The sequence below is a fragment of the Notolabrus celidotus genome, chromosome 7 (assembly GCF_009762535.1).
Source record: "Notolabrus celidotus isolate fNotCel1 chromosome 7, fNotCel1.pri, whole genome shotgun sequence".
NCBI classification, from domain to species: Eukaryota; Metazoa; Chordata; class Actinopteri; order Labriformes; family Labridae; genus Notolabrus; species Notolabrus celidotus.
Window position 1 is genome coordinate 12,252,035 of NC_048278.1, and position 23,437 is coordinate 12,275,471.

Genomic DNA, 23,437 nt, shown 5'->3' on the forward strand with positions numbered 1-23,437 from the left:
CTCACAGCAGTGTCCAGAATTAAAAATGCATCATCATACCTTGTTCACATCTGGGGAAAACATGGTTCGGTATAGAACTATAGTTCAGTGTTGAGTCTAATTAAAAATACTGACTTCCTCATGTCAGGAAGCCCTGAAGGACAAACGTTAGTCCTAGCCAATCGTGGTATAACCCCAAACAGCACAGTTGTGCTTGATTACTCTGCTGGGTAATACATCACATTGGGAGCATCTGAAGTTTTTATCTTTTTGTTTTGTGCCACCAAGTTTCTCTCATACGAGTGGACACTGCCATATAAGTTTTTTCTCTTCTACTTTTGTGTGACAGAAAGAAATAACAAAATTAAGTATTTTCTGATAAAGTTTATTTCAAAAAGTATAAAAAAAATATTTACAGTTTACTCAGCTTCAGTTAACAGAAGGTTAAAAAACAGGAAGTAATGATTTATAAACCACAAGCACATTAGCTTCTGAGACAGACAACACAAAGATGTCTGACTCTGCTAAATTTAGCCAACAGCAGGCACTAATGAGCAGAGAGCATCAACAACAGTTTCAGGTTTCACAACATTCAGAAGCCTTCCTAATCCCAGCAACATGCTGCATAAATCAACACTTGGCTCATTCATTTCACTACAGTATAAAAAGTTCTGGAACTCTAACAGGTTGCATTAAATCTGTTCTACTGGTGATCAGAGGATGGACTCTTCTTGCTAACGTCCACTTCATTCAGGGGGGAACCTACACGCTCTGAGGGCTCCCCTCTTCCATCTCACATCCTTAGTCTTTGACCTCCAGAGCTGAAGCAGCTCACAAACTAGGATTGCTGGATCCACTTGTTCGAAGCCCATATCTGCAGAACAGTGCGGTGACTGGGCAGTATGATTCAGAAGAGTTCTTGGCTCCAAAAGCTCCATGTTCTTAGCCATTGACAGTCAGTGCAAAGAGCTCCAGCAGCTCCTTGTTGTCTGATTCAATAAGGTCAGCTGGCTTCTCTCCGCACTCGTTCTCCAGCTCAGGGTCGGCACCAACCGAGAGGAGGTAGCTGGAAGAAACACAAAACAGCCCTGCTTACTAAAAAGGGCCAAATCTCACTGCGAGTGTCTGCGATTCTTTGGTGTCAGAGGGGTCAGTGGGGTGCAGGAATGCAGCAGATCCCCAGCTTCTCTTACCTCTATGGCGTAGGAAAGCTTTGGAACTTGCATATGTGTTTTTTGGTATGTGCTTAGAAATGTGTAAACATGTAGTGTCAGCAACTCTAATTGGGTACATATTAGGAACTTTACATTTGTTGCCTCAAAATGTTGGGTTTAAAGCATGAGAATATAACTGACTGACAAAATGACATTGTTTCTCAATGCAAAGTTGGAGTCGTAAAAAATAAAAGGTAGGCTATCACAATGAAATACACTCACGAGTTCGGCTCTTACATCCTTATTTGGTCTTTTATAACCAGCAGCCTCTGGGCGCAAAATGTCAGCCTCTTTGCTGGCTTAATGCATAGACTTCATATAGAAAGAAGCCACCTCGAGCAGCTCTTCATCGCTTTACTTCTCAGGATAACATATAAAGTCCATGATTGATTTTGTCCAAACTCTTTTAGCTGGTGTTGTTGCATTTACCATTATTACACCATTATCACTGTTCAATAAATGCCATTCTCATCCTTTAGACTAAAATTTAGCTCCATTTTAAAAATGAACTTTGAAAATGAAAAAAAGAGTAGAGCCTTACCGTGCAATTTCTGGGAAGCCGTCACTGCAGGCCATGTGCAGTGGAGTCCAAAGCTCCTCATCTCTCTGGTGGATATCTGCTCCAAGTTTGACCAGCAGCTTCACGCACTCCAAGTTCCCAGAGAGGACAGCCTCATGGATGGCTCCCATGCCTATGTAGAGAAGGTATTGAGGAAAATAATTAGTACAGAATACATTAGTTAAAGAGCAGGATTACTATTTGAGGTAAAATCTTGTGGATCAGGCTGATGTATAGTTAAGGTGTCCGGGATGCTCACCAGAGTGGTAGATGGTGTCCAGGCTGACTCTCCTTGCTCTGACAAAACGTCCAATCCACTCCAGCTCACCATGTCGCACATGTCCTGGAACACGATGTCATGTGGAAAGTGAACGTTGCGCATTGGCTTCATAGAAGCTGCGCTCTTGCAGCTTAGTGGGAGTCCACAGTCTTGGTTGCAGCCAATGGTCTGGGACACAGGGCTCTGAAGGTACTTCATACTGGTTTAAGGTGGATTTTCCTTGGTTCTTGCAAAGAAAAAAAAAGGATTAAATCTTTGTAGATTTCTATAAAAATCAGTCCTTGTTCTGAAAGATCAGGCAGCGTCTCTCAGTGAATCTCCTTTGCTGTCCAATGTCTCTCCTGTGTAGATATCAGCTGTGGAGCTGTTCTTCTGAAGGCCAGTGCTCCCTGTGGAGCTCTTTATACTCTCTGTAAGGCTATTTTAGGAAGTGACACCTCACAGATCCGTGATGCAGGATTTGGAAGATGAGTAGCCCTGGGGTCAGATCCTGTCACACACCTCTCAAACAGCTCACGTCTCCAAGACATGACAGACAGAAATCTTGTCGCCCTGACGTACCCAGATGCTACTCACTTAAAGTCATTGGCAGTATACCAAAAAAAGGATGATAGGGGAGTGGGGAGGCTTCTAGTAAACACCAGGCTGGATAAAAGTGATTTACTGATGGGGGTGTGTTTGGGGCATGGAGGGGTGAGGTGTCATGTGTGGGCTGTTGATCATCAGCTGCACTGACATAAACAGTCAAAAAGGCTGTTGTTTCATAGTCATACTCTATCTTAATCTCTGATGTGAGACCATGATGGGTGATGATCATTCCTAATAAACGATATCAGAGAAGTTGTGATGAAACAATTAAAAAAAACAGAATTTAAAAATCTGTGCCAAACATGTACTGGTAAGAGCTTTCCAGCTTTAATTTTCTGTTGAATTTTATTGCCATCATTAACAAATATGGCCTCCACAAACAGGAGTATATAAGGGCAGTCATACAGAAAGGAAGATTTTCTTTTAACAACAATAATAATATAATGATAATACATTTTACGTATGGGCGCCTTTCAGGACACTCAAGGTCACCTTACAAATGTAACACAAATAAAAACACAATATAAAAAGCACTCGATAAAACAAACAATATACAATGTTGTTTATTGATATACATCTTTTCTTGTTTCAATGATGATGTTGAGGATTAAGATTTGTATTTGTGTTTTTTATCTTTCAAATTGGGACATGTCTAATATAGTCATTGTTTAAACTACATTTTAACAGTATATTGAATTATTTTGAAATTGACAGTGAGTATTTGGTCTCAGTCCTATTTCCTCAAATACAGTATGCCACAAAGCAAAGTATTATAAAAGTATACCAGTTTACCACTAAATCTAGAGCCATAATAGCAGTTACAACCTTCAGCAGTATAGCTTAAAGATTACTACCCATACAGTAGAGCTAATTTCAGCAAAACCATGAGCTAATGTATTTAATTACAGCACTATTTATGAACGTATAGATCATCATTAGAGTGAGGAGGATTCATCCTCTGCCCATTAATATGCCCCTGAAAGATGCTTCAACCTGAACCATCTCTACAGATTGGTCTTACAAGGACACAGTAGACACCAACCACCATATAAGAAAGCTTTTTATTCATTCATATTTTATATTGTTTTAGGAGTATTTTTGGGACCCTTTCCATTGGTGGGATACATTACGAGAGATGGGAAATGTGAGGAGTAGAGAGCAGGGAATGATGTACAGTCAAGCCAGCGACTGCTATGAGGGCTATAGCCTCCGAGTGCACACCTCAGCTCAACCAACGCCCAAAGTTTGATGATATTTAGGAAACGATCAATTGGGTTGGGATTTGGACTCTTTTTCTAATAAAACAGGGAATTTTGAGTGTATCTCTTTGGGTTTGGAACCATGTATGTCAGGTATCTCAGGTATTTATACAGCAGTTATAAACATGTTTGCAGCTTTGTACAAAAAAACAGTCATGGCTGGAATAAACAAATTATCTTATTTATAATGGCTATGAATAAAGGCTTTTACCTTCCCATGTTAGTCATAAATCTTGGGGTGCACTGAAATGAAAAACCAAAACAGGAGACATGATATGTTTGTAATTTTTTTTTTATTGGCCACCATTTCACGTTTTTTTTCCACATCGATTTGGATATGATGGAATGCTTTGTTAAAGTTCCCCCTCACCTCTGTACAGCTGTCAAACCATCACCTTGCTCTACTCAAGCCTCCCCTGCCAAACACAGCACAGTTCACTCTCCTGCTAAAGAACAACCTGACATTTTAACAAGTCAATCTTATTATCACACAGCATTTTTACACCACTCACACAGCGCACACATACACACGCACACACACTCACACTGCTGTGGCATCAAGGTCGCTGGGTAGAGCCACAGGGGATGAAGGAGGTACAGTATAGGTGAGGGTGGGGCTGTGCAACAGTTCCCTCCCCACTGTCAGATGCAATAGACACTTCTCTCAGACCAACCCGACCAGTAAACTGTACCATCTCTGTCCGCTTTAGTAACGGTGATAAATCTCTGATTAGGCATGAATGCAGTGCGACCCATCAGAACTGGCTCCAGAAACCATCCCAGGTCTGAGAGTGCGTCCAAGGGCCAACTCTGCCCCAGCAGGACCAACTGGCTACAGCTGGGCACAATGGTACTCATTAAAAAATGACAAGTCCTAAGATAAAAAATAAAACAAAATACCTCAAAGTGAAAGCAATTAAATAAAATAGGATTTTCCCAAGAAAAGTTACTTTTGTTCTTTTTAGAAAATAGTCAGTAGCCATGCAGAAACGATGAGACTTCAATGAGAAATTATCTGGGAATGAATAAATGAAAGAAAAAAAAAAGTAGAACTCCCCCCCCACCAAAGGAAAGAAAATAATTGGTCTCGCTACAGATGGGGGCCCTTTGTGCTACACTGAACAAGCTCTGTGGGGTTATTTTAGTGAAAACTTTGCAAAATAAACACATCGATAAGGATGGCCCCTTGTCCCCCTGAGAGATCAGTCCTCACAATACTACCACACAAAAACCCTGGTCCTCTGGATTTCTTTAGAGGGAAAGAACACTGGCAGCCCCTCTTACCTACAAATACAGGTTACAGCACTCAATTAGCTCATACCCACACTGAATGAGGCTTCTTTTTTTTTTTAAAGAGTAGGGGAGCAATTCATTGGGACAAAACAAAACATTTCAAAACAGGATCTCAATGCCATTTTTACATTTGGTTTGAAATATACAAGGCAAACAGCTGATGTGGAGCTTTGTAGAAGGCATTGAGGTCTCCCATAGAGGTGCTGCGCCATTCCACAGAGTCCTCCAAGGTGGGACAAAAACCAGTCTGGCCAGAAGAGAAGTTGTGAGGTTGGAGTTATGGCTGACAAAAAGGCCCCGCCACTGATGGACTGACTGACTAACCGGTGGGCAGGCTAGCAGGCCGCTGACTGACTGAGAGGCAGTTTAAGGGGAAGTATTAATGTTCACAAGGATGGGGAAGGTCCACAAGGAAGTGAAGGTGTTGATGGCGACTGGTTGGATGGGTTGGGGTGGGACTTGTCTCCTCTTTCTCTCCTTTGCCAGCTCTTTACAACTCGTCATGTCCATCGTAATCTTCCCCATCGGAGTCCTCATCCTGTCCTTCGTCCAAATCCTGGGGAGAGAAGAGGTCATTCTTTAAGTCAGTCTCTACAGTCCGCCAAGCTGAAGGTGTTTGTATTATAATTGTGCAAGAAAAAAATACACTGTTATCTAGAAAACTAAATCTCTCCCAGCAATCTGGGACACTACGCAGGAAAGGCTAGGCATAAACCTTTAAGTATTTGTTTGTAATACATGTTTAGATTTGTTTAGATGCAAGTATTCTTTTTATTTGTAGCATGATCACATTTTACATGTAGTACATCAAATTGTGATCTCTCTGTGTCTGGGTACGCAGCTGGTGCCGTCATAAGGAGGCACTAAGCTGAGTGTACACCACCTTGGTGGACTTATTGAGTGCTTTGCAGATTGAAACAGGTAATGAGAGATCTGTCATTGCCTCTTTTGCTAGTAGTGCCAGCTTGCACTGCTGATGCCATGAGGGCGGAGAGGAACAGTCAGCTCATCAGGAGTATTGTGACAAGCCTGCAAAAACCTTCCTTTTCTACTAAATCATGTTTGTGGAGGTGGAGTACGGGATTCTATTGTGGTATACAATGGTGCAAAACTTCAGTGAGGTAAGCATGATGAAGTGCTAACAAGATACCTACTACTACAGACTCATGGGCTGAACTTACTATACAGCCATATGTAACCATCAGTTCATATATCACCCTGAACTGAGGGTGACAGACTGCTGTCAGGCACAGAGGAGTGGGCCTTTTAGGTTAGAGCTTGTGCCCATGACAATGCGAAATTTACGATGATTCCTAGTGAGTACCTCCTTTTTAGAAGTTCTCCATCCCAGTTTAATGTGAGCACTAGAATATGGAAATCACCTCAACTGCGCAGCATTTGTATGAAAGGCTTTGACATTGGCTGCATTACCAAGTTTCATGGGAGAGGTGTAATTTAAGGATACCAAAGGCCACAATCACCGTCTGAACAAATCCAACCCTTCCTCTCTCAGCAGAGTATGTAATCCACACTCTGTCTTTAGCATAACCTCTCTCTGCATATAGATAACATCTTCTTTATGCACAGCCATTCCTTCATGTCTAGCCTAAGGATGGGCCGGGTGAGGGGATGCGTCTGACATGGGAAAGCCAAAATTTTGGCTGCCACGCTGCACGTGCAGATTCTATCAGGGGCTCACATCTCTGGGGCAAAGGCCAGTAAATAGCTTGAGCAGCTGCAGATGGCATTAGTGCACAGCATTCAGCTGGGCTGCAATTAGACTTCTCAGAAGGGGGTGTGGTGACAATAGTGGAGTGGGATGGTGCTAGTAAACAGGACCCCAGCAACCCTTCACATGTGTATGACTGCATGACTGCATGAGGGAGCTTGTCAAAGTTTTACATGCATCTTTTGCATAATTATTTGATACAGGTAATGTCAATATGATTTCACCAACACTAGCTGTACATCCTCAATATTGCATCAGTAGGTGTGTAAGGTACCATATATCTTCCTAATGTGCTAAAAAAACGAATTTCTTTAACTGGCAACCCCTAGATCTCACGGTTCACTTTGGTTCAGTCACGCGACCACCCCCACCTCACAATAAATGAAAACTAAAAAACTAACTGGGTCAGTTCTAGGGTTGCGCTCTTAAATCCTGACAAGTCAGTCCCCTTAATCTATTCTGGGGAGCTTCAGACATGATGCAAAATATGCCTCGCAAAGAAGGTCTAGTGCTGGCCACGTACAAGCACCTGGATCCAATATAACTCCAATATATGTGAAACAACACCAGGAAAATGATTAGAATTATCAACCTTACATGTGTGCAGCTACAGTCATAACCTAATACACGGCTATGCCTTCAATCATAAAGTTAGGGTCAGAAGAATTTAAGTTAGACTTTTGGATTCTCTACTTCCGGATTGTAATATAAAATGTTATGCTCTTCCTAAATCAAAAAAGTATCTGGTATTTGTAGCTGCTGCAGGCCTGTAATTAGTTAATCCAATTATTCATACAGGCAGAATAAACTGATCAGATGGCTTACATGCATGTTCACCTGCATGCACCATGTATAATCAAACCCTTAGCTACAACCACTTTTCCTCTATTCATGAAGTGACACCTGCTCTGTGGTTTTATCACTGTCTATAAGCAGTGTGAGAAGGCATCTCTCACTTTGGATGATCTTACCTCTGCATCCAGATCATCCTCTTCATCATCTCCTGCAGGAGCACCACCGTCCTTACCACCACTCTCAAGGAACTTGGAGAAGCCTTCCAATGTTCTCTCACCGTTGTAATCAATAACCTGTTGATCAGAGATGATTAATATTAAACGTACATGCTGGTTTTAGATTTGCCCACCAGTCCCAAAAAGAAAGTCTATAAAGTGAAAGCATGAATTCATCTTTATTTGCAAAACACAAACAATATCAGGGCCTCTGACACCTGACAATGCCATTCATAATCAGCCAATGACTTTTTGGCACTTAGTTTTTGAATGATTCTAACTAATTGCCCAGAGGTGAGCTGTCTGCAGAGGCAGAGCAACAATCAGAGGGGTGAGAGCTAAAATAAGGTGATGCATGAAAAGGACAATCAAAGGACATCTGCAAAGCAAGCAGTTTAATAATTGAATGCTGCTAGAACCTCAAAGCTGCAGCTCCATCCTTTCTTAGCCGCCTCTTGGGTCTCCTACATGCTTCATCTAAGTAGGGTCAGAGGCTAATCCTTGGACTTACTATGGGGCAGCCGCAGCATATACCCCTCTTTAAGATCGCTAGACTGGCACATGAAGGCCTCTTCCATACAGACACTCTATGGAGAGAGAGGCAGCTGCAGCCTGAGCAGACTCTCAGTGAGAGCGATGTCATTGAGCAGAATGCTGTTAGAACCAAACACCAACATTTTTGTGCTGGAACCAACAAGGCCAGAAAGCTCAGGTTTCTGCATGTGTTATAGAGCTGCTAAATCAAGAGGCACTCGTGAGATTTGGGAGGCTGAACTGCAAATGATTTTGGATCTGAATAACCACCCGGATCACTATAACTCACAACTGCAAGGGCATGTAATGAATATGATGGCTGACCCAAGAAGAGTTGGAAGGATTATAGATCACAAATGGAGATATTAACAGAATAGCCAAAAGATAAGCAGTAGTATCTATGCATCTTTCTGTTTGCCTTTAGATCAAATATGACACAGATAAAAGTCTCTTTGTCCAAAAGTCCTGAGCACTCACCTTGCGCTCATCTCCTGCTGGGAAGAATTTAAGCGTTGGGAAGCTGTGGACTTTGACGGATTCGATCTCATTGGCTGTGGAGTCCATCTTAGCCACGATGATGTCAGCGCTGCTCTTGTATTTCTCTCCAAGCTTCTCCCAGATGGGAGTCAGCTGTTTGCAGTGTCCACACCAAGGTGCATCTGAAATATCAAAAACACACATAAGTTAGTCAAGAGCTAAATCATTTTATGGACAGATATGAAGTACACTTTGATTGGTTCATGTACCAATTCAACGAATATGAATATCTAAATGAAATATCTTCATACAAAAATAAGTCATATTGTAATAGGAGTCTAAAAGAAAGTTACCCTACTTCTGGCTTGATTTATCCCCTATCTTAGTAGTACTTTATTCACAGGTACATGATCACAGTTGCTACTTTCAAGTCTTTAATACAGCATGATGTTGACTTCATAAATTATGGTCCTATGTAGGGGGAAATAGAAATTAGAGCAGGGTAATCTTAGAGGTTTGGTTTACCCCTGCTTGAAAAATTGCTGGCATGGGAAACGTGTCATCTAGGGCATGGAATATCATGACTTTGTTTTTTACCTTCTCATCCAACCAGGGTAACCAATGACGCACAGAAACAAAACTTAAAGGCTTCAGAACCGCTATTTAAATCGGTGACATTATAGTGGCTACTTTCACCCCTTGATATGTAGCGTTTGGATTGCTTGGCGCAGAGCAAACACACAATGAGCTTGTCACATGCAGCCTGCTTCATAGCTTCACCCCCCTTTCACTTGCTAGGAAACCTCTCACTCCCCTGTCAGGGAATTTGGGCCTTTCCCACTGTGCATAACTGGCCATAAACTGTAGTTTAGCAACAAGTGATGGAAAATTCTAAAATCCAAGTCCAAATTTAAACGTATGTAGTGATAAAAATAATCTGTTGGCTATATTTAACAGGATATTTTCAACTACAGTGTCTGGTGACAAATTAATTTGCACTGAGTGGGCTGAGAGGGCATGAAAGAGCCCATGGAATCAACACTTATGCATTTGTGGGGGCTTAGCACGGGAAAACTAAAGAAGGGCAAGATTCAAGTGTCAGATGCTGAAGCTAGAAGCTTGGCCAAATTTGCAACTGACTGATAGACACCCGTGATCTCATTGTTTTATGCTGTTAACATGGAAATGTCTGCTGAAAAGAAGAGACTCTTACAGAATTCAATAAAGACGTTCTTAGATGAATCGAAGGCGACCTCCTCAAAGTTCTTTCCGACTAAAACCTTGACGGGAGTTTTGTCCCAGTCATCAGGAATATCCTGGCTCATAAGGTGGGGCTGTGAGAGAAAAAAAGGGGAAAGTTTAGAACGTCTTCGAACCAGAAAAATGAACATGAAAATCTAAGAGTATTAAACAACATGTTACAACCCTGTTCTGTTTAGTGTGTTCACAGCACGTTTCAGAATATAGCTCAAAAGACAAAACAATGGAAGACAAAAGATTTACAAAAAACAACCATAAACTGTCTAACAATAAAATCACATGACTCAATTAATCAGAAACATAAATGTGTAGCTCTGACTGAGAAGGCCCCTTTCACCTTGAGTTTGCCGTCTGTGAACTGTGTACAGAAACTGGTGATGCTCTCTGCTGTGATGGCGTCGTTCTCAGGCTTGTACTTGGTCATTTCATCCTCCAGGGTGATGAGGCGGATGGCAGGGCACTCTTCTTTCTTCAGGCCGAAGAACTCCAGGATCCGCTGGTTGTCATCCACATCGCTGTCGATGAAAATGAACAGGATCTAGACGGGGAAAGAGAGAGAGAGGTCAGTTTCTAATTTTGTTGTAGCAGGTTATTAAAAACATTTAGATCTACAAAAAACTTTGACTGCAGAAATGCAAAATTATTATAATAAATCACATAAGTCAACTGAGTTTATAGATGTTAACATGTATGATGTTAACAATTAGTATAGAATAGAATATCTTTATTGTTATTGTAACAACTTCAACGAAATTAAGTGCAAAATAAAAAAAGAATTGAGTAATCGAACACGCTTTATTTTCCAGATCGGATAGAGATAGACAACTGCATGATGTCACATATTTGACCCTGCAGGTAATGTAATGATGTTGCAAGATGAATGATTGCCATAGCTGGAAGTGTTTTATTCAAGATCAAACAAGGTAACACAAACAATCTATTGGTCTGTTTCCAAAGGACTAAGACTTGTTGGAAATGATTAAATGGATTTATATGCATATTTAAAGAACATCAGTTTACCCACCTGAGCCTTGAATCCCCCTGCAGCTTTCTTAAACTCATCCATTTTATCCTGGAAATCAGAGGCGGTTTTGGGCAGGAACATGAGGATGTGGGACTTGATTTCGCCACCGAAGATTTTAGGAGCAGTCTGCAGAAAACAAACAGAAAAAATAATTAAAGTTTGAAATGTGGAGCCCATTCAAGGACTTGTACAGTTTATTGATGGGTATATTACTGTGCAGCAAGAAAAAACAAAATTGTCTCATTTCTATGCATGGCCTCAGTCAGTACCTGCTCAGTGAACTCGATGACCAGAGCAGCTGGTTGGACTTGACAAAGTTCAGGAGGTTCTCCTTGGTCATCTCCCCATCAAAAGTGTTGCGCCCTTCATCAAACTGTACAGGAGACAGGGAAACATTTAGCAACAATTACTATCCACAATCTAATCTGCCTATGAACACCAAACATAGATTTACCAGACAAACCACTTCAAATCCCCCGGTAACCCAAGCTGAGGAAAGAGCCAGAAGCCCGAGTGGACTTTTATTAAGTGATAAGAGTAGCTTGTTACATCTGTGCCAGGCTGCTCTTCCTGGCACATAATAACAAAACTCACATTTGGCTGGTGGCATGCGGCCAGCCCGTGGAGACTCAACAAGATGGAATCTAAACCTCTAACCTCCGTGTTGCAGTAAACAAGTGTAAGACCCCTGCTGTTTATGAAGACTTTGAAAGAGGAGAGGGGGGGGGTTCCCACATGTCAGCAGTGTTTGTATCAGGGTAAAGTTACACACATAGATCTGATGCTGGACAATGGAGAGGCAGGACTTGGCCTTGGTCTAAGTGCCAAATGAAGAAATCATCAATGCTCAAGGCCCGAGATATTTTAAGCTTGTTGTTTAGTGATGAGAAACTGAGCCTGCATAATAATTGATTTTATTACCGGCCGTGTGTGTGAAATAAGGATGCCCACCGAGAGTTACAACTAAAAGTGATGTTAAAAAACAAACAAACAATGAGATTAAAACTTAAAAGCTCATTTAAAAAGGACCATGCAGAATGGATTAGGTGTCTCGCCTGAGTGATTATTACTGAGCCTGTGAAAGCATATGAATAACATAGATATAGATATATAGATATTAAATTGTATTTATCTATATTGTTACTTTTAGATATTTATAAATATCACAAACAAATAAAGGACTTGTTCAACAATGTAGGGTTAGAGATGACACTAAAGTTCTCTTATGGTTCCCAGGTTAATGAAGAACATATCTTTTTTTCTCTTTTGGTCTTTATCAAGAAAGATGATCATCACCAATTCATGTCGTCTCCAGAAATTTAATTTTCTGTGTCCCCGAGAATCCATCACTCACTATTTACTTGAGAAAACAGTGAACAGTTGCTTCTCTCAAGAACTCCCTCTCTTACAAGATGTTGTCGCATAGAAACACTCTCTGAGCAGAGTGAGCAGCCATGGCAATGAAATCGGGTTTTCTTTGCAATCAGAGTATTAACGGTTGAAGGAAAAGAGAACAATCACAGTTTTGAACAGTGAATTTATAAACTTAAGGACTTAAATCAAACACCCTGGTTGCTTAATTATTATATTGTCAGGCAAGATGGACCTTGACCCAATCGGACAAATCCACAGGCCACCTAAGATACGCTTTCTTTGATAAGAAAGCCAAGAGATCTCTGACGTATTCTGAAACTATAGTTTCAGTCCATGACTTGTATAAAAGAAGAGCTTGAGCTCTGTCAAAAGACCTCATCTTGTGCCAATTTGAAGTTATAAAACATAGAAAGGGGGAAAGATTTCCTGGTTTTGTGAGACAAATGGTGCTACATGAAGACATGTACAGCTTAACCTCACACAGCTCTTGATCACTGATGAGCAACATGCTGAGGTCATTCACAGGGTGGGACAGGTTCAGAGGCAGGCTCACGTCTAAAACGTTGAAGCACTTTAGACGTGAGCAGTGTAGCAGCAGAGAAAAGACAGAGTGAGGGCTGCAGTATCACATTACTGACGTGTAGATTTAAAACTCTGGGGTGTCTACAGCAGCTTGTCTGTTAATGCCTACACGTGTTGAGATAGTTGCACAGGCCAATATGAGCCCACTAAAAACATTTCATATCAAACTTTGAAGTAACCGGGACAGCCAGTGCAAAAGTGTATACAACCTAGAACCTACAACAGTCTGATGTTTTAGAACTCAAAGAACAAAGACTGTTTGTGACACTGCTTACCCCACGTTAGATATTTTTATTTTCGGTGTACTGGCTGAAACAAGATTTGTGAACAGTGACGCAGACATCCACCTTCCCTATCTGGGTGGGTCTTATTAGTCACGATGTGTCCTTCTGATCTAACCAGTCTCGATCACTGAACGTTTCCAGAAAAAAAGCTTTGAGAAGTACTGGATAAATCAACATTAATTACTCATTACCGATGCAGCCGACCTTGTTATCTATGCTACAGTGATGGTGCATTCAATTCAGCATTTTGTAAAGCTATTACATGAGCAGAAGACGAGGAAGTATTCAAGTGATTTCCATGTCTGGAAGCATTATTCCTGTTATACTGCTGCTCTGGGTAAGACAATTTCCTTGTATGTGTGCGCATGTTACACAGACACGGCGTGCCCAGTGTACCTGAATAGTCATGGTATATGCATTTTAATTGTTCATGAGCTACTACAGAAAGAGATTAGTTCTCAACAGAGCTAAAAACACTATTCTGAACTGGAATCTTTTGTATAATTAAAAATGTGTTTCTGTTTATGAAGTCTTATCATGATTCTATCAAACAAACTTAAGACTGTGAAGTCACCTTCTTGAAGAGGACAACGCCATCCTTTGACACCTCAAACTTGGAGAAAACAGCATCATCAGAGGTCATGGCGAAGGGGATTTCGTCTACGGCTTCAGCTGCTTTTTCAAAGGCCTTGGCACCCTCAGAGCTGGCATCCTACAGACACATGAGACCTTTCACTTTAGATAAAGCAATGTGCAGGTGATCTTCAATGATCAAAATTCCTGTTGAGTTTTATGACTGCAAAACAGCTCCTAAATTAGAGTCGCACCTTAAAGAACCCGATGACTGCCACCTCACTGTCAGCAATCAAAGACTCAGCCTCTGTGACTCCAGCCAGGGTGGCCACAGCGGGGCCTGTGCGCTTCTTCAGCCATGTGACGATATCATCTGCTTGTCTGCCAGCTGCAAGAAAACAAAGCACAACAACATAAGCACGTCTGTGTGCTCAGACATTGATGAACTCATTGAAAGCAATGGGACAAACTTTAAAAACACTGAGCAGTATCAATAAAACATATAAAACATGTTCAGCTGCCATGCTTTATGGATATTAGAAAAGTGGAATACACCCTCCTCTTTGAAAAGAGACTCAGAGACATCATCTTGACTCAGAGTTACAGCTGACCTCAGCTTAAATACTTCTGTGCCTCGGGGAGATTCAAGTGTAACTGAATTTGCTCTTCGTTTACTGTAGCAAAGTGAAGCTGTGAGTGAACAGAGAAACGGTTTATATATTTTCTGACCACTTCTTCTTTCCTGCGACCTCTAACTAACTACTCTCAAAAGTTTCACATGACAACACAGAACTGGCTTTTACATTTTACATTCCAATAGAAAAGTACTGATCATTACTAACTATTGCCAACTATTAAAGGCTGCAAAAATAAGTTGCACACATCTATCAAGTCAAATTGCTGCAATTTTCTGGAGCTAAGATTAAGATGTCGCTGTGAGACTGGACCAGTGATGCAACAGAGTAGCAATTTCACAGAGAAAAAGGTTGTAATTTTGATACTTTAAGGTCACAGGCAGTGTGTGGGAGACGGTTGTTTCTAGGAGCTGATCTCAAGACGAGATATTCACATCCACATGCAAAAAAGAAAAAAAGGCAACAACTTCCCAACCTACTCGCTCCTTCCTTTCCAACCCACGCCTGACCAGCCAAGAAGAGGCGACGTGAGGAACTGCACATACCTCTGGCCTGCTCCTCCAGCATGAGAGGAACGTGCAGAGAAGGCCCAGCCCACTATAAGTCTTAGTCATGTTGCTAAAAGCTGATTGGCTGACTTACTTTTTATGCTGCTGTGCAGATCATTTTACAGGATGATGAAAGCCAAAAGGAGCCTGCCTAAGTTTGTCAGGGCTGATTCTTCAGAGTGACAACGTATTCACCAAGTTAACTATGACAGGAGATACCTAATATTATATTGCTGTTTTAAAAAAATTACTATCAAGACTCAGTGGGCAACACCGAGCTAGACAAAGGTAGGTTGGTTGTAGTATAGTTGTGTGGTGTTTGAGAATAAACTCTGCTGTTTATTAGGAAGCTTTGGCTCGGCATTACACCTTTCCCCCGTATAAGACTAAATGACTCATGTTTTATCTTTAGGGTATCACAGTAGATACAGGCCTGAGAACACTGACAACATTTCGCTTCTTTGATTCTTTGTGTCTCAAGTAAAAACCTTGTAGATATTCACTTTTACAGTTTGCCTGAGTAAAGGATTTTAGCTTGACTGGTGGCTCTTGAAGCCTTACTATAGAGTACCAGATGGGCACAAAACTGATTTGTTCAACAGTTTTATAAGTCTGTATTACTCAAAAGACCGGGTCTGCTCGTTTGGGGGGAAGGAGATATTTTCAGATAAGTTTGCAATTGGTAAAAATACTTTTGTTGTGAACATCTAATTACAAGTTGGGGTTCTGTTGACTGAAGATTTGACTCTCAAGAAGGGGCAGTCTTTGAGAATAGGAACATTATAACATCTTATATAAATGTAACACACAAGCAAACACTCAAAAACATGAAACCCCTTCGCAGTACAGAGTTCATTTACTACTACTGCCCCATCTTTATAACTGTTCCCCTGAAATACTCACCAGAGTACTCTTTAGGTGACTCCTTCTCTCCACCCTTAAAGAATTTGATAGTGGGGTATCCTCGGACACCGTACTCTTGGGCCAGCTCAGTCTCCTCTGTGGCATCTACCTTTCCCAGTCGGACCTCAGAGCCCTCAGCCTTCAGCATGCCGGCAGCCTTGGCGAACTCTGGACCAAGGGCCTTGCAGTGACCACACCATGGGGCATCTGCAGGAGTAAGATTGGTAACATTTAGCAGGGCATAAAGTGACATACAGAGGTTTGCATTGTTGATGAACAACAGATATCCTCCTGAATGCAAGTCATCTTATTTCAGGAAGCTTTAGAAGACAAAATCAAATCTCTTACACATTAAAAAAAAGCTAGTGACTTCAACCTACCAGCTAATGTGTGATGTGATCTGTCAGATTGGTCTGATCCATCTCTAATTCACATAGCTTTTCATCTAGCCTGAGTCAAGTCAGCCCCATCACAACCATGTGTCTAGTATCTGTTCTGCTGAAGCTTCTGTCAGTCATCAATTTCCTAAATCCTAAACAATCCAGATGGTATCTTTATCTGATTCTATTGATATCCATTTAATAATCTTGAAAATAAACTGGGAGGTTTCTGTCTAATTCACATTTACGAGTTGGTCCTGAGATGCCAAAGTCCACAGTGATGTGTTTAGTGTCTGTTTTCTGCTGTTCAGAGAAATTCAAGAATGGTGAACTCTTTGCCTCCCTCCGTCTAATCCTCATGATCTTAGGTACAGAAGTGAAACACTCTTTTATTGAAATCCCTGTGGTATTAGATTACATCTCTGATGATTTACCATACAATACATTTGATAACCACCTTAGGTCTCCACCAAAAGTCCATTCAGCTCTTACTCAATAGATTAGTTGAAAAATTAAATGTGAAAGCATCACAATCGATAGCAAAGAGTTTTCTTAGACTTGGACGTCATCTGGTTTTGGACTGTTGGTCAGAAACAATACGAAATTTGAGGACTACAACTTCAAATCGGAGGAATGATGTGCATCTTCATTTATCATGTATCGTTTTACAAACTAAATGTCTACTGAAATGCAATATTCTTAACAGGTTAATTGTTGCAGTGAATGAGAAAGTTATAGGCTTGAGTTAGTTGCAAACTTTTAGGGTAACTAGTTTTATGGCCTTTTTAAAAAGGAAAGATTTAAACTTGAAGAATATTAACATATCCTGGTCTGAGCAGGATCATTTAATCCCTACCATGGTCTTACATATTGAATTAAAAAACATGTGTAAATGTTTAAGTGTGGACACTTGAATCCAAAAGATAAACCCTCATCAGAAATGACACGTCAAATTATATGACCTGCATTGCATCACTTTTAATGCTTGAAAAAGAACAAAACTTCCTTGTTTCATTGGTATCCATGTAAGGGCATAAGTGAACTTTTTTTTTATTTTTGGTGAACACTGTTCTCAAACTAGGAAAACAAACACAAATCCAGGTAGATTAAGGAATACAAAAGTTCTGTGTTATGAGTCTTACATTAAGGCCATGTTAAAGTCATGGAAATTGAGGAAGGCAAAGAAACTTCTAAGTATTGTGAAAGAAACTTACCAGCACTTTAAGTTATTATTAACTTGTATCAACTGCGTTAGTTTTTACCGTCTTAGATGACTTTTAAATGTGTTAAATGTCGATGCCATAGTTTTTGAATATGCGTTCTTCATTAATAAAGGAGGGGGGGGTGATCTCTGGTGAAGTACACGTCAACCTAGCTCCACATCCCAGATCAGATCCCGCCCAGCTGAGACATACGTGGGCAAACAAAGCATTAACCCCTCCCATCCTCAACTCATTGGAGAGTCTTCCCTCACGGCCATTTCTGACTGGTCCACGGATTCCTCACACAGTATGTGAACAGCTCAACAATATGACAAAAGTGTCGCCCCCAGGCTACAAAGGGGTGTTTCATAGCGTACAATGTGGCACGGAATCCAATACTACTATTGTAAGCAAAGCAGCTCGCTTCAAGAGAAAGAGTTGGTTAAAAGTGCTTTAATGTCTGGACTTCAACAAAACGGAGATATGCAGGATGAAACCACAGCAGGCAATCGAAACTTATTAACCCCAGACACTTTTCTCTTTCGGTTCTGGCTTATAAGATTATAACAAAGCCTTAATACATTACTAACAAGACTGCAAAAGTGATGCCAAATATACACGTCATTACTCCACATGCAATACTATGCAATGCAGCAAGCTAACTGCATTAAGACATGGTGTAAACAGTGTTTTCAATAGGTATGGATGGGAGCAGAGATTGGTTCAAAGTTGGTTAAATGTTCTTAATAAAATGACTCTCCTGTGGGATGGACACTCCTGTGGGTTTGTGTGTAATACTTGTTGGAAAGTAGACAAAGGGGTTAGATGAAATACGTGTCTTAACTTGCACCTTTTGAAACATATTCCGTTTGACATACAAAAGAATATTAAGGTTTATGTTTGGTTTAATTTTTGGTTAAGTTTAGGTTCATACTGCTAAATGCGTTTTTCTTATTTCGATTTATGAATGTATAACATGTTTTGAATAAGGATATCAACCACTGTACTTCAGCAAAACTTAAAACAACAACACGGCTAAGCAGAGGCTTGCAATGATAAAAAATATGAACATTAAAACAAGTTTTGGGTTTATCTTTCCTTTCAGTTTCCTCTCCTATTCAGGTAAGAATCCAGTAATACACTCAGAGCTAGCTAGGCAAATTTGGTGGGAAACATAAACTCTGATAAATAATCCTCCATTTTGGACATAGTTTTTACTACGATGAAGTAGCTGGTGAGCAACAGGGGGGGCTGATTCATGCATGGATGCAAAAATAAGCACCACATCACTAAGTTAGCTACTAACAGCTGCAACTTGTCATAAGTGTCAAAGTTTGATGCTAACATTTCCACAGGCTTTATTTAGCTAGCTAGCCGAGCCACCGGTGAACCTGCTAAAGAAAGAAGGTGTTAGCCGGAGAGATGTTGAGGCTTTTCTTACTTACAGAATTCAACCAGGATGTTTGGGTGAGCTTTCAGAGCCTCGTCGAAGTTACTTTTCTTCAGCACCAGGACATCTTCTTCCTCGCCGATCTCAGCCCGGCTGGCCACAGCCAGTGAGCAGATGAGCAAAAACTTCAACATAGTTATCGTCAAATGTTCCTTCTGACAGAGAGACAAGCGCTGTAGACACGGTCGGCTAAGGTTAGGTGGGGAATTTGGACCAAGTTGAGGTCTGTTTTCCTTGTTTTAGGTTGGGAGAGTAGCTGGTATTTTGTGTCTACCGCTACTAACGTGGCACCGCACGCAGAAACCGGAGGGGTCAGCTGTAGTGCGCATGCGTATTTATCAGGCTGAAAGCAGTTCGTGTTGAAATGTGACTGGACCGCAGCGCTCTGCACCTGGAAGTGAATGAGAGGCGCTCCCTGCCCTCTGTTTGTATGCTTACTCAACAGCCTAAGTGACAACATCATTAAAAAAGGAATGGAAACATGTTTTTGAAGCATTAACACCTATAAAGATAGATTATTGAATGTAACAGTGTCAACACGGTTAAGCTACACCGAGGAGCACGTCCTGGCTTTTCTGCCTCATTGGGGCGCTGTGTAATGCAGAGGTGGCATGAGCTTTGAGCACACAGAAACATGAATGGATGACATGTATTTACCCCTTTGACTCCAACAATGTATCTACCCTATGTAGCTGGGTGTATAAGTTATTGGAGATATTACGTTATTACATTTTTAATGAACATAGTCCATTGTACGTGATGTTTCCTGACATAAATGAATGTGACTGTATTTTTGATCACCTCAATGTAGAATGTACACAGACAGGGCTGATGAAGCTGCAATTTCCCAGAAAAAGTCATATAGCATCTGTCATGGACAGACTCAAAGAGAAGCTTTTGGTCCCGAATACATTTAAAAGTACTGCAAAAGTAAGAAAACTCCTTACTACAGTTTATATGACAGAAATACATTTATTTAATATAAAAAATACATGAATGTGGTATCAAAAGCGCTGTCAGAAGAAGTCACTAAATGTATTTCTGATTGTTAGTGTGCATGAGATGCTTGCACTTTTTGACTGACATGATCACTCTCTTGCACACCATCCTTTAAAAATATGTATTCATACATTTCGATGCAAATAAATCTATGAGCAGCCTGTTGCAACAGTCCAAATAATTGATTTCAACATGAGTCCTGTCTGTGACAAAGCGAACATCAAACCATTATTTCGGATTTTGGGATGGCAAATGGGGTTGCCAATCAGATTTCAAAGGGGGGTTGAGGTGAGGCATGCCACCCTTTGGACACACCCATGGTTATATCGGGCAGTATCATGTTTGTTCATCTGTTTTTATTAGTAGCCCATTAGTAAACCACATCGTAACCTGAGTATTTTCAATATTGACTCTGTTTTATGTTCTTGTGAAAGTTGTGTTGATGAGGGATGGGGTGTTTGGAAATATGTCATTGTCTTTTCAAAGGGAATAGGGCAAAGTCTAAATGACCAGCAGCATTTATCCAACATGGATAAGCTCATTAGAAACAACTATAGGCCTTACTCAAAGTTTCAAATAGATAAATAAAAAACCATACATACAAATACATAAAAAGTGTCTATCAAATTATATTAATTACACCATATCCTTATTGTGTTAGAGTTAAAGGTTTGGTTCACTGTGATAGAAAGAAACAAAATAAAATCATTACCTTGCATAAAGTTTCTTGTTGTTGCTGATCCACAGGGATAAATTTGCATTGTCTGATGATACAGACCAGATGTATACCCGTCTGCTTTTTTATGGAGAAACCCTGCCAGTTCTGCATAAAGGTATCTTCATTAGGTAAGACTTGGTTTCTGAAATCTAAGAAACAAAAATCTGTAGAAAAAACGGAATAAAACCAAAATTGTTTATGCGGCTGGTTGTATACAGGTGTGGAAGTGAGAATTGCAGAGATTGATTGTGACATTTTGATGTAAGAAGAAAAAACAAAGAATGAAAAAAAACATTTTTTAATAATTTGTTTAATGCTATAATCTGTTGCTGTTCAGATGAAGATCTATGATGGAGGTTTTCAAATTACATCTCATCTGCATGTGGTGCAGTGATCTCTAGTGTCACAAAAAAATCAGATATGCTAAAGTTAGTCTGGGTATGTAAGAGCAACGTATGATGTCGGAGTCAAAGGAACCTGAGAGGCCGGTTAGCACATACGTCCTGTCTCCCACCCAGAAATAGTAGAGCTGGTTCAGTTTGTACAGTTTAAGATGGCTGTCATTCTGCCAAAGACATGCAAATGAGAGGAATCTTGACTCATTTGCAGTTGACTGAAATTAAAAATGTATACTTGTGCTGTAAATATTTAATCTGTTTGTTAATATTTTGTCATAAAAAGTATCCAAATTGAAATGCACAACAATTTTAAAATATCAGGGTCATCTAATATATAATATGATGTGTAACCTTAAACTGGAACCCCCAATAGCATCTCCAAAGTCTTATGCACAGCATGGCACAGCATGAAACAACATGACACCAGTGACCTTAAAGGTCTACTGCCCTATATCTAGTGTATACAGACAGACTGAATCCAAATCTTACTGGTGCAACCTTTACGACCTGCTCCTGTTTTGCAGTAACAATCTTTAAAATGCTTACTTGATCATGAATCACTTGTTAATTAATTACGGAGAAGGGGTGGGATCTAATAAATGTTACTTCTTCCCACTCCTTTTCGGACATGTTATAGAATTCATATTAGTGATGAAACAGCTTTGTTTTAATTTTTTTGCATGTTTGTAACGTTTGCTTTTTTTGGGGTATGTCTTTTTGTTTATTCGTACTTGTTTTTTTACATGTTCGAAACAAACACTTAAAAAAAACTAATTTAAAAAAGCAGCAAAAATTGTCACCCCTATCTTTCCTCTGGCATTCCCCTGCAAGCCCCAATGCCAGGTTTCTACAAGACAAAAGTAGATGTGAGAAGGCAGCAGGAAATATTTGGAAAAATGTAGAATAAATGAGCTGGTGATGGGTTTATATCATGGAGGTAGTGTCTAGGGCGGAATGGGGGATCAAGACAAGAACAGCAAAGTTGCCTGCAACATCCAGCTGTTTACATGGACCATTGAGTTAAAACACAAAAAGTGTCACCATAGCATAGATCTCTATGCTTTGTCTGCCGACATGATGTAAACATTACACTTCGGCAGTGTACTTTTGTCTGGTCCTGCCTCCTGTGACTCCTCACCCTAACTATGAACAGCCATTTGGCGTTTGCGGTGGAATTCCTGAAATTTTCAGAAATTTCAGGGATGCATATGTGAAAGAGACTTCTTGTATTAAAATTCCGTCACTCACAATCAGAAAGAAATCTCACATATATTATTATTTGAGAATGTAGGAAAACTTTAAGATAAACCTTTAAAAACTATTTTTCAGTGTACACTGCTATCTACTGTGGCTTTAGAATCACAGTAACTCTATGCTTTGACATTATACTCATTAAAATATGTAAGTCCAGATTTTAGAGGTCACACTGGACCCGGACATCGATCTGTTGCTTCATTTTATCACTGTTTATAGGAAGTAGTCCTGGGTTATCTCTTAGGCTGCTAATAACTATGAAGCATGGTTCAAAGTCCAACACTGTTATCAACTCAGTGCTTTGTTGGGAAATGTTGGAAGTGCTGCTTTACAAAAATCTGTGATCTCTAACTCTCTATCTCAGCAAGAGGCGACTGAATCAACACCAGTATTTACTGACTGATATTCTGCCATCATATTGTTGAACTGAAAGACTGATTAAGATCTCCTGTTAAGAGGAACACACACTTCTGAAAACTAACTTCCCTGACCTTGCATTGTTGTGAAGATAGAGGAAGAAGCTTACTTGATCCTACCAGCTGATCAATATTCATGGGTACAAATGTAAAAATAAAAGTCAGAACAGACAAATAAGTCAGAAAAGTCCATGAACTAAGTCAAAAAAGGAAGACTTTTTAACTGGTTGTGAAACAGATTGAAAATTACATTGATGCCTCATTATGAACTACAAAAAAAAACCAGACAAGCAACAAGACTGAAAATTTCTATGTTGTAACTTTGAATGCCTGACACTGCTGTGAGGGGGTATGTGTACGACTAGGTAATTGACAGCAGGCATATGAAACAGCCTTTTTTACACTTTCAACATCAAAAATTCACGATGAGTGACTCCTCTGAGTGTTAAAAGATAGCAGTATGACATTTTTGACAGACACAAGTACCATGGGATGTTCAGAACAAGATCAGAAAG

General features: G+C 40.3%; 2 protein-coding genes across 2 annotated transcripts; both read right to left on the reverse strand.

The window, feature by feature from the left end:
• Nucleotides 1–399: 399 nt before the first annotated feature.
• Nucleotides 400–2,720, reverse strand: ppp1r27b (protein phosphatase 1, regulatory subunit 27b). The gene is given in 4 exon segments (XM_034687167.1): nucleotides 400–1,045; nucleotides 1,735–1,885; nucleotides 2,012–2,092; nucleotides 2,095–2,720. Coding segments are annotated over 4 exon segments (492 nt in total). The 5' UTR covers nucleotides 2,231–2,720; the 3' UTR covers nucleotides 400–921.
• A 1,433-nt stretch (nucleotides 2,721–4,153) lies between these two features.
• On the reverse strand, nucleotides 4,154–19,458 carry p4hb (prolyl 4-hydroxylase, beta polypeptide). Its single transcript, XM_034687166.1, is given in 12 exon segments — nucleotides 4,154–5,728; nucleotides 7,873–7,989; nucleotides 8,923–9,104; nucleotides 10,136–10,256; nucleotides 10,520–10,720; nucleotides 11,207–11,332; nucleotides 11,476–11,501; nucleotides 11,504–11,579; nucleotides 14,021–14,158; nucleotides 14,274–14,407; nucleotides 16,106–16,312; nucleotides 19,133–19,458. Coding segments are annotated over 12 exon segments (1,533 nt in total). The 5' UTR covers nucleotides 19,272–19,458; the 3' UTR covers nucleotides 4,154–5,662.
• Nucleotides 19,459–23,437: the final 3,979 nt, after the last annotated feature.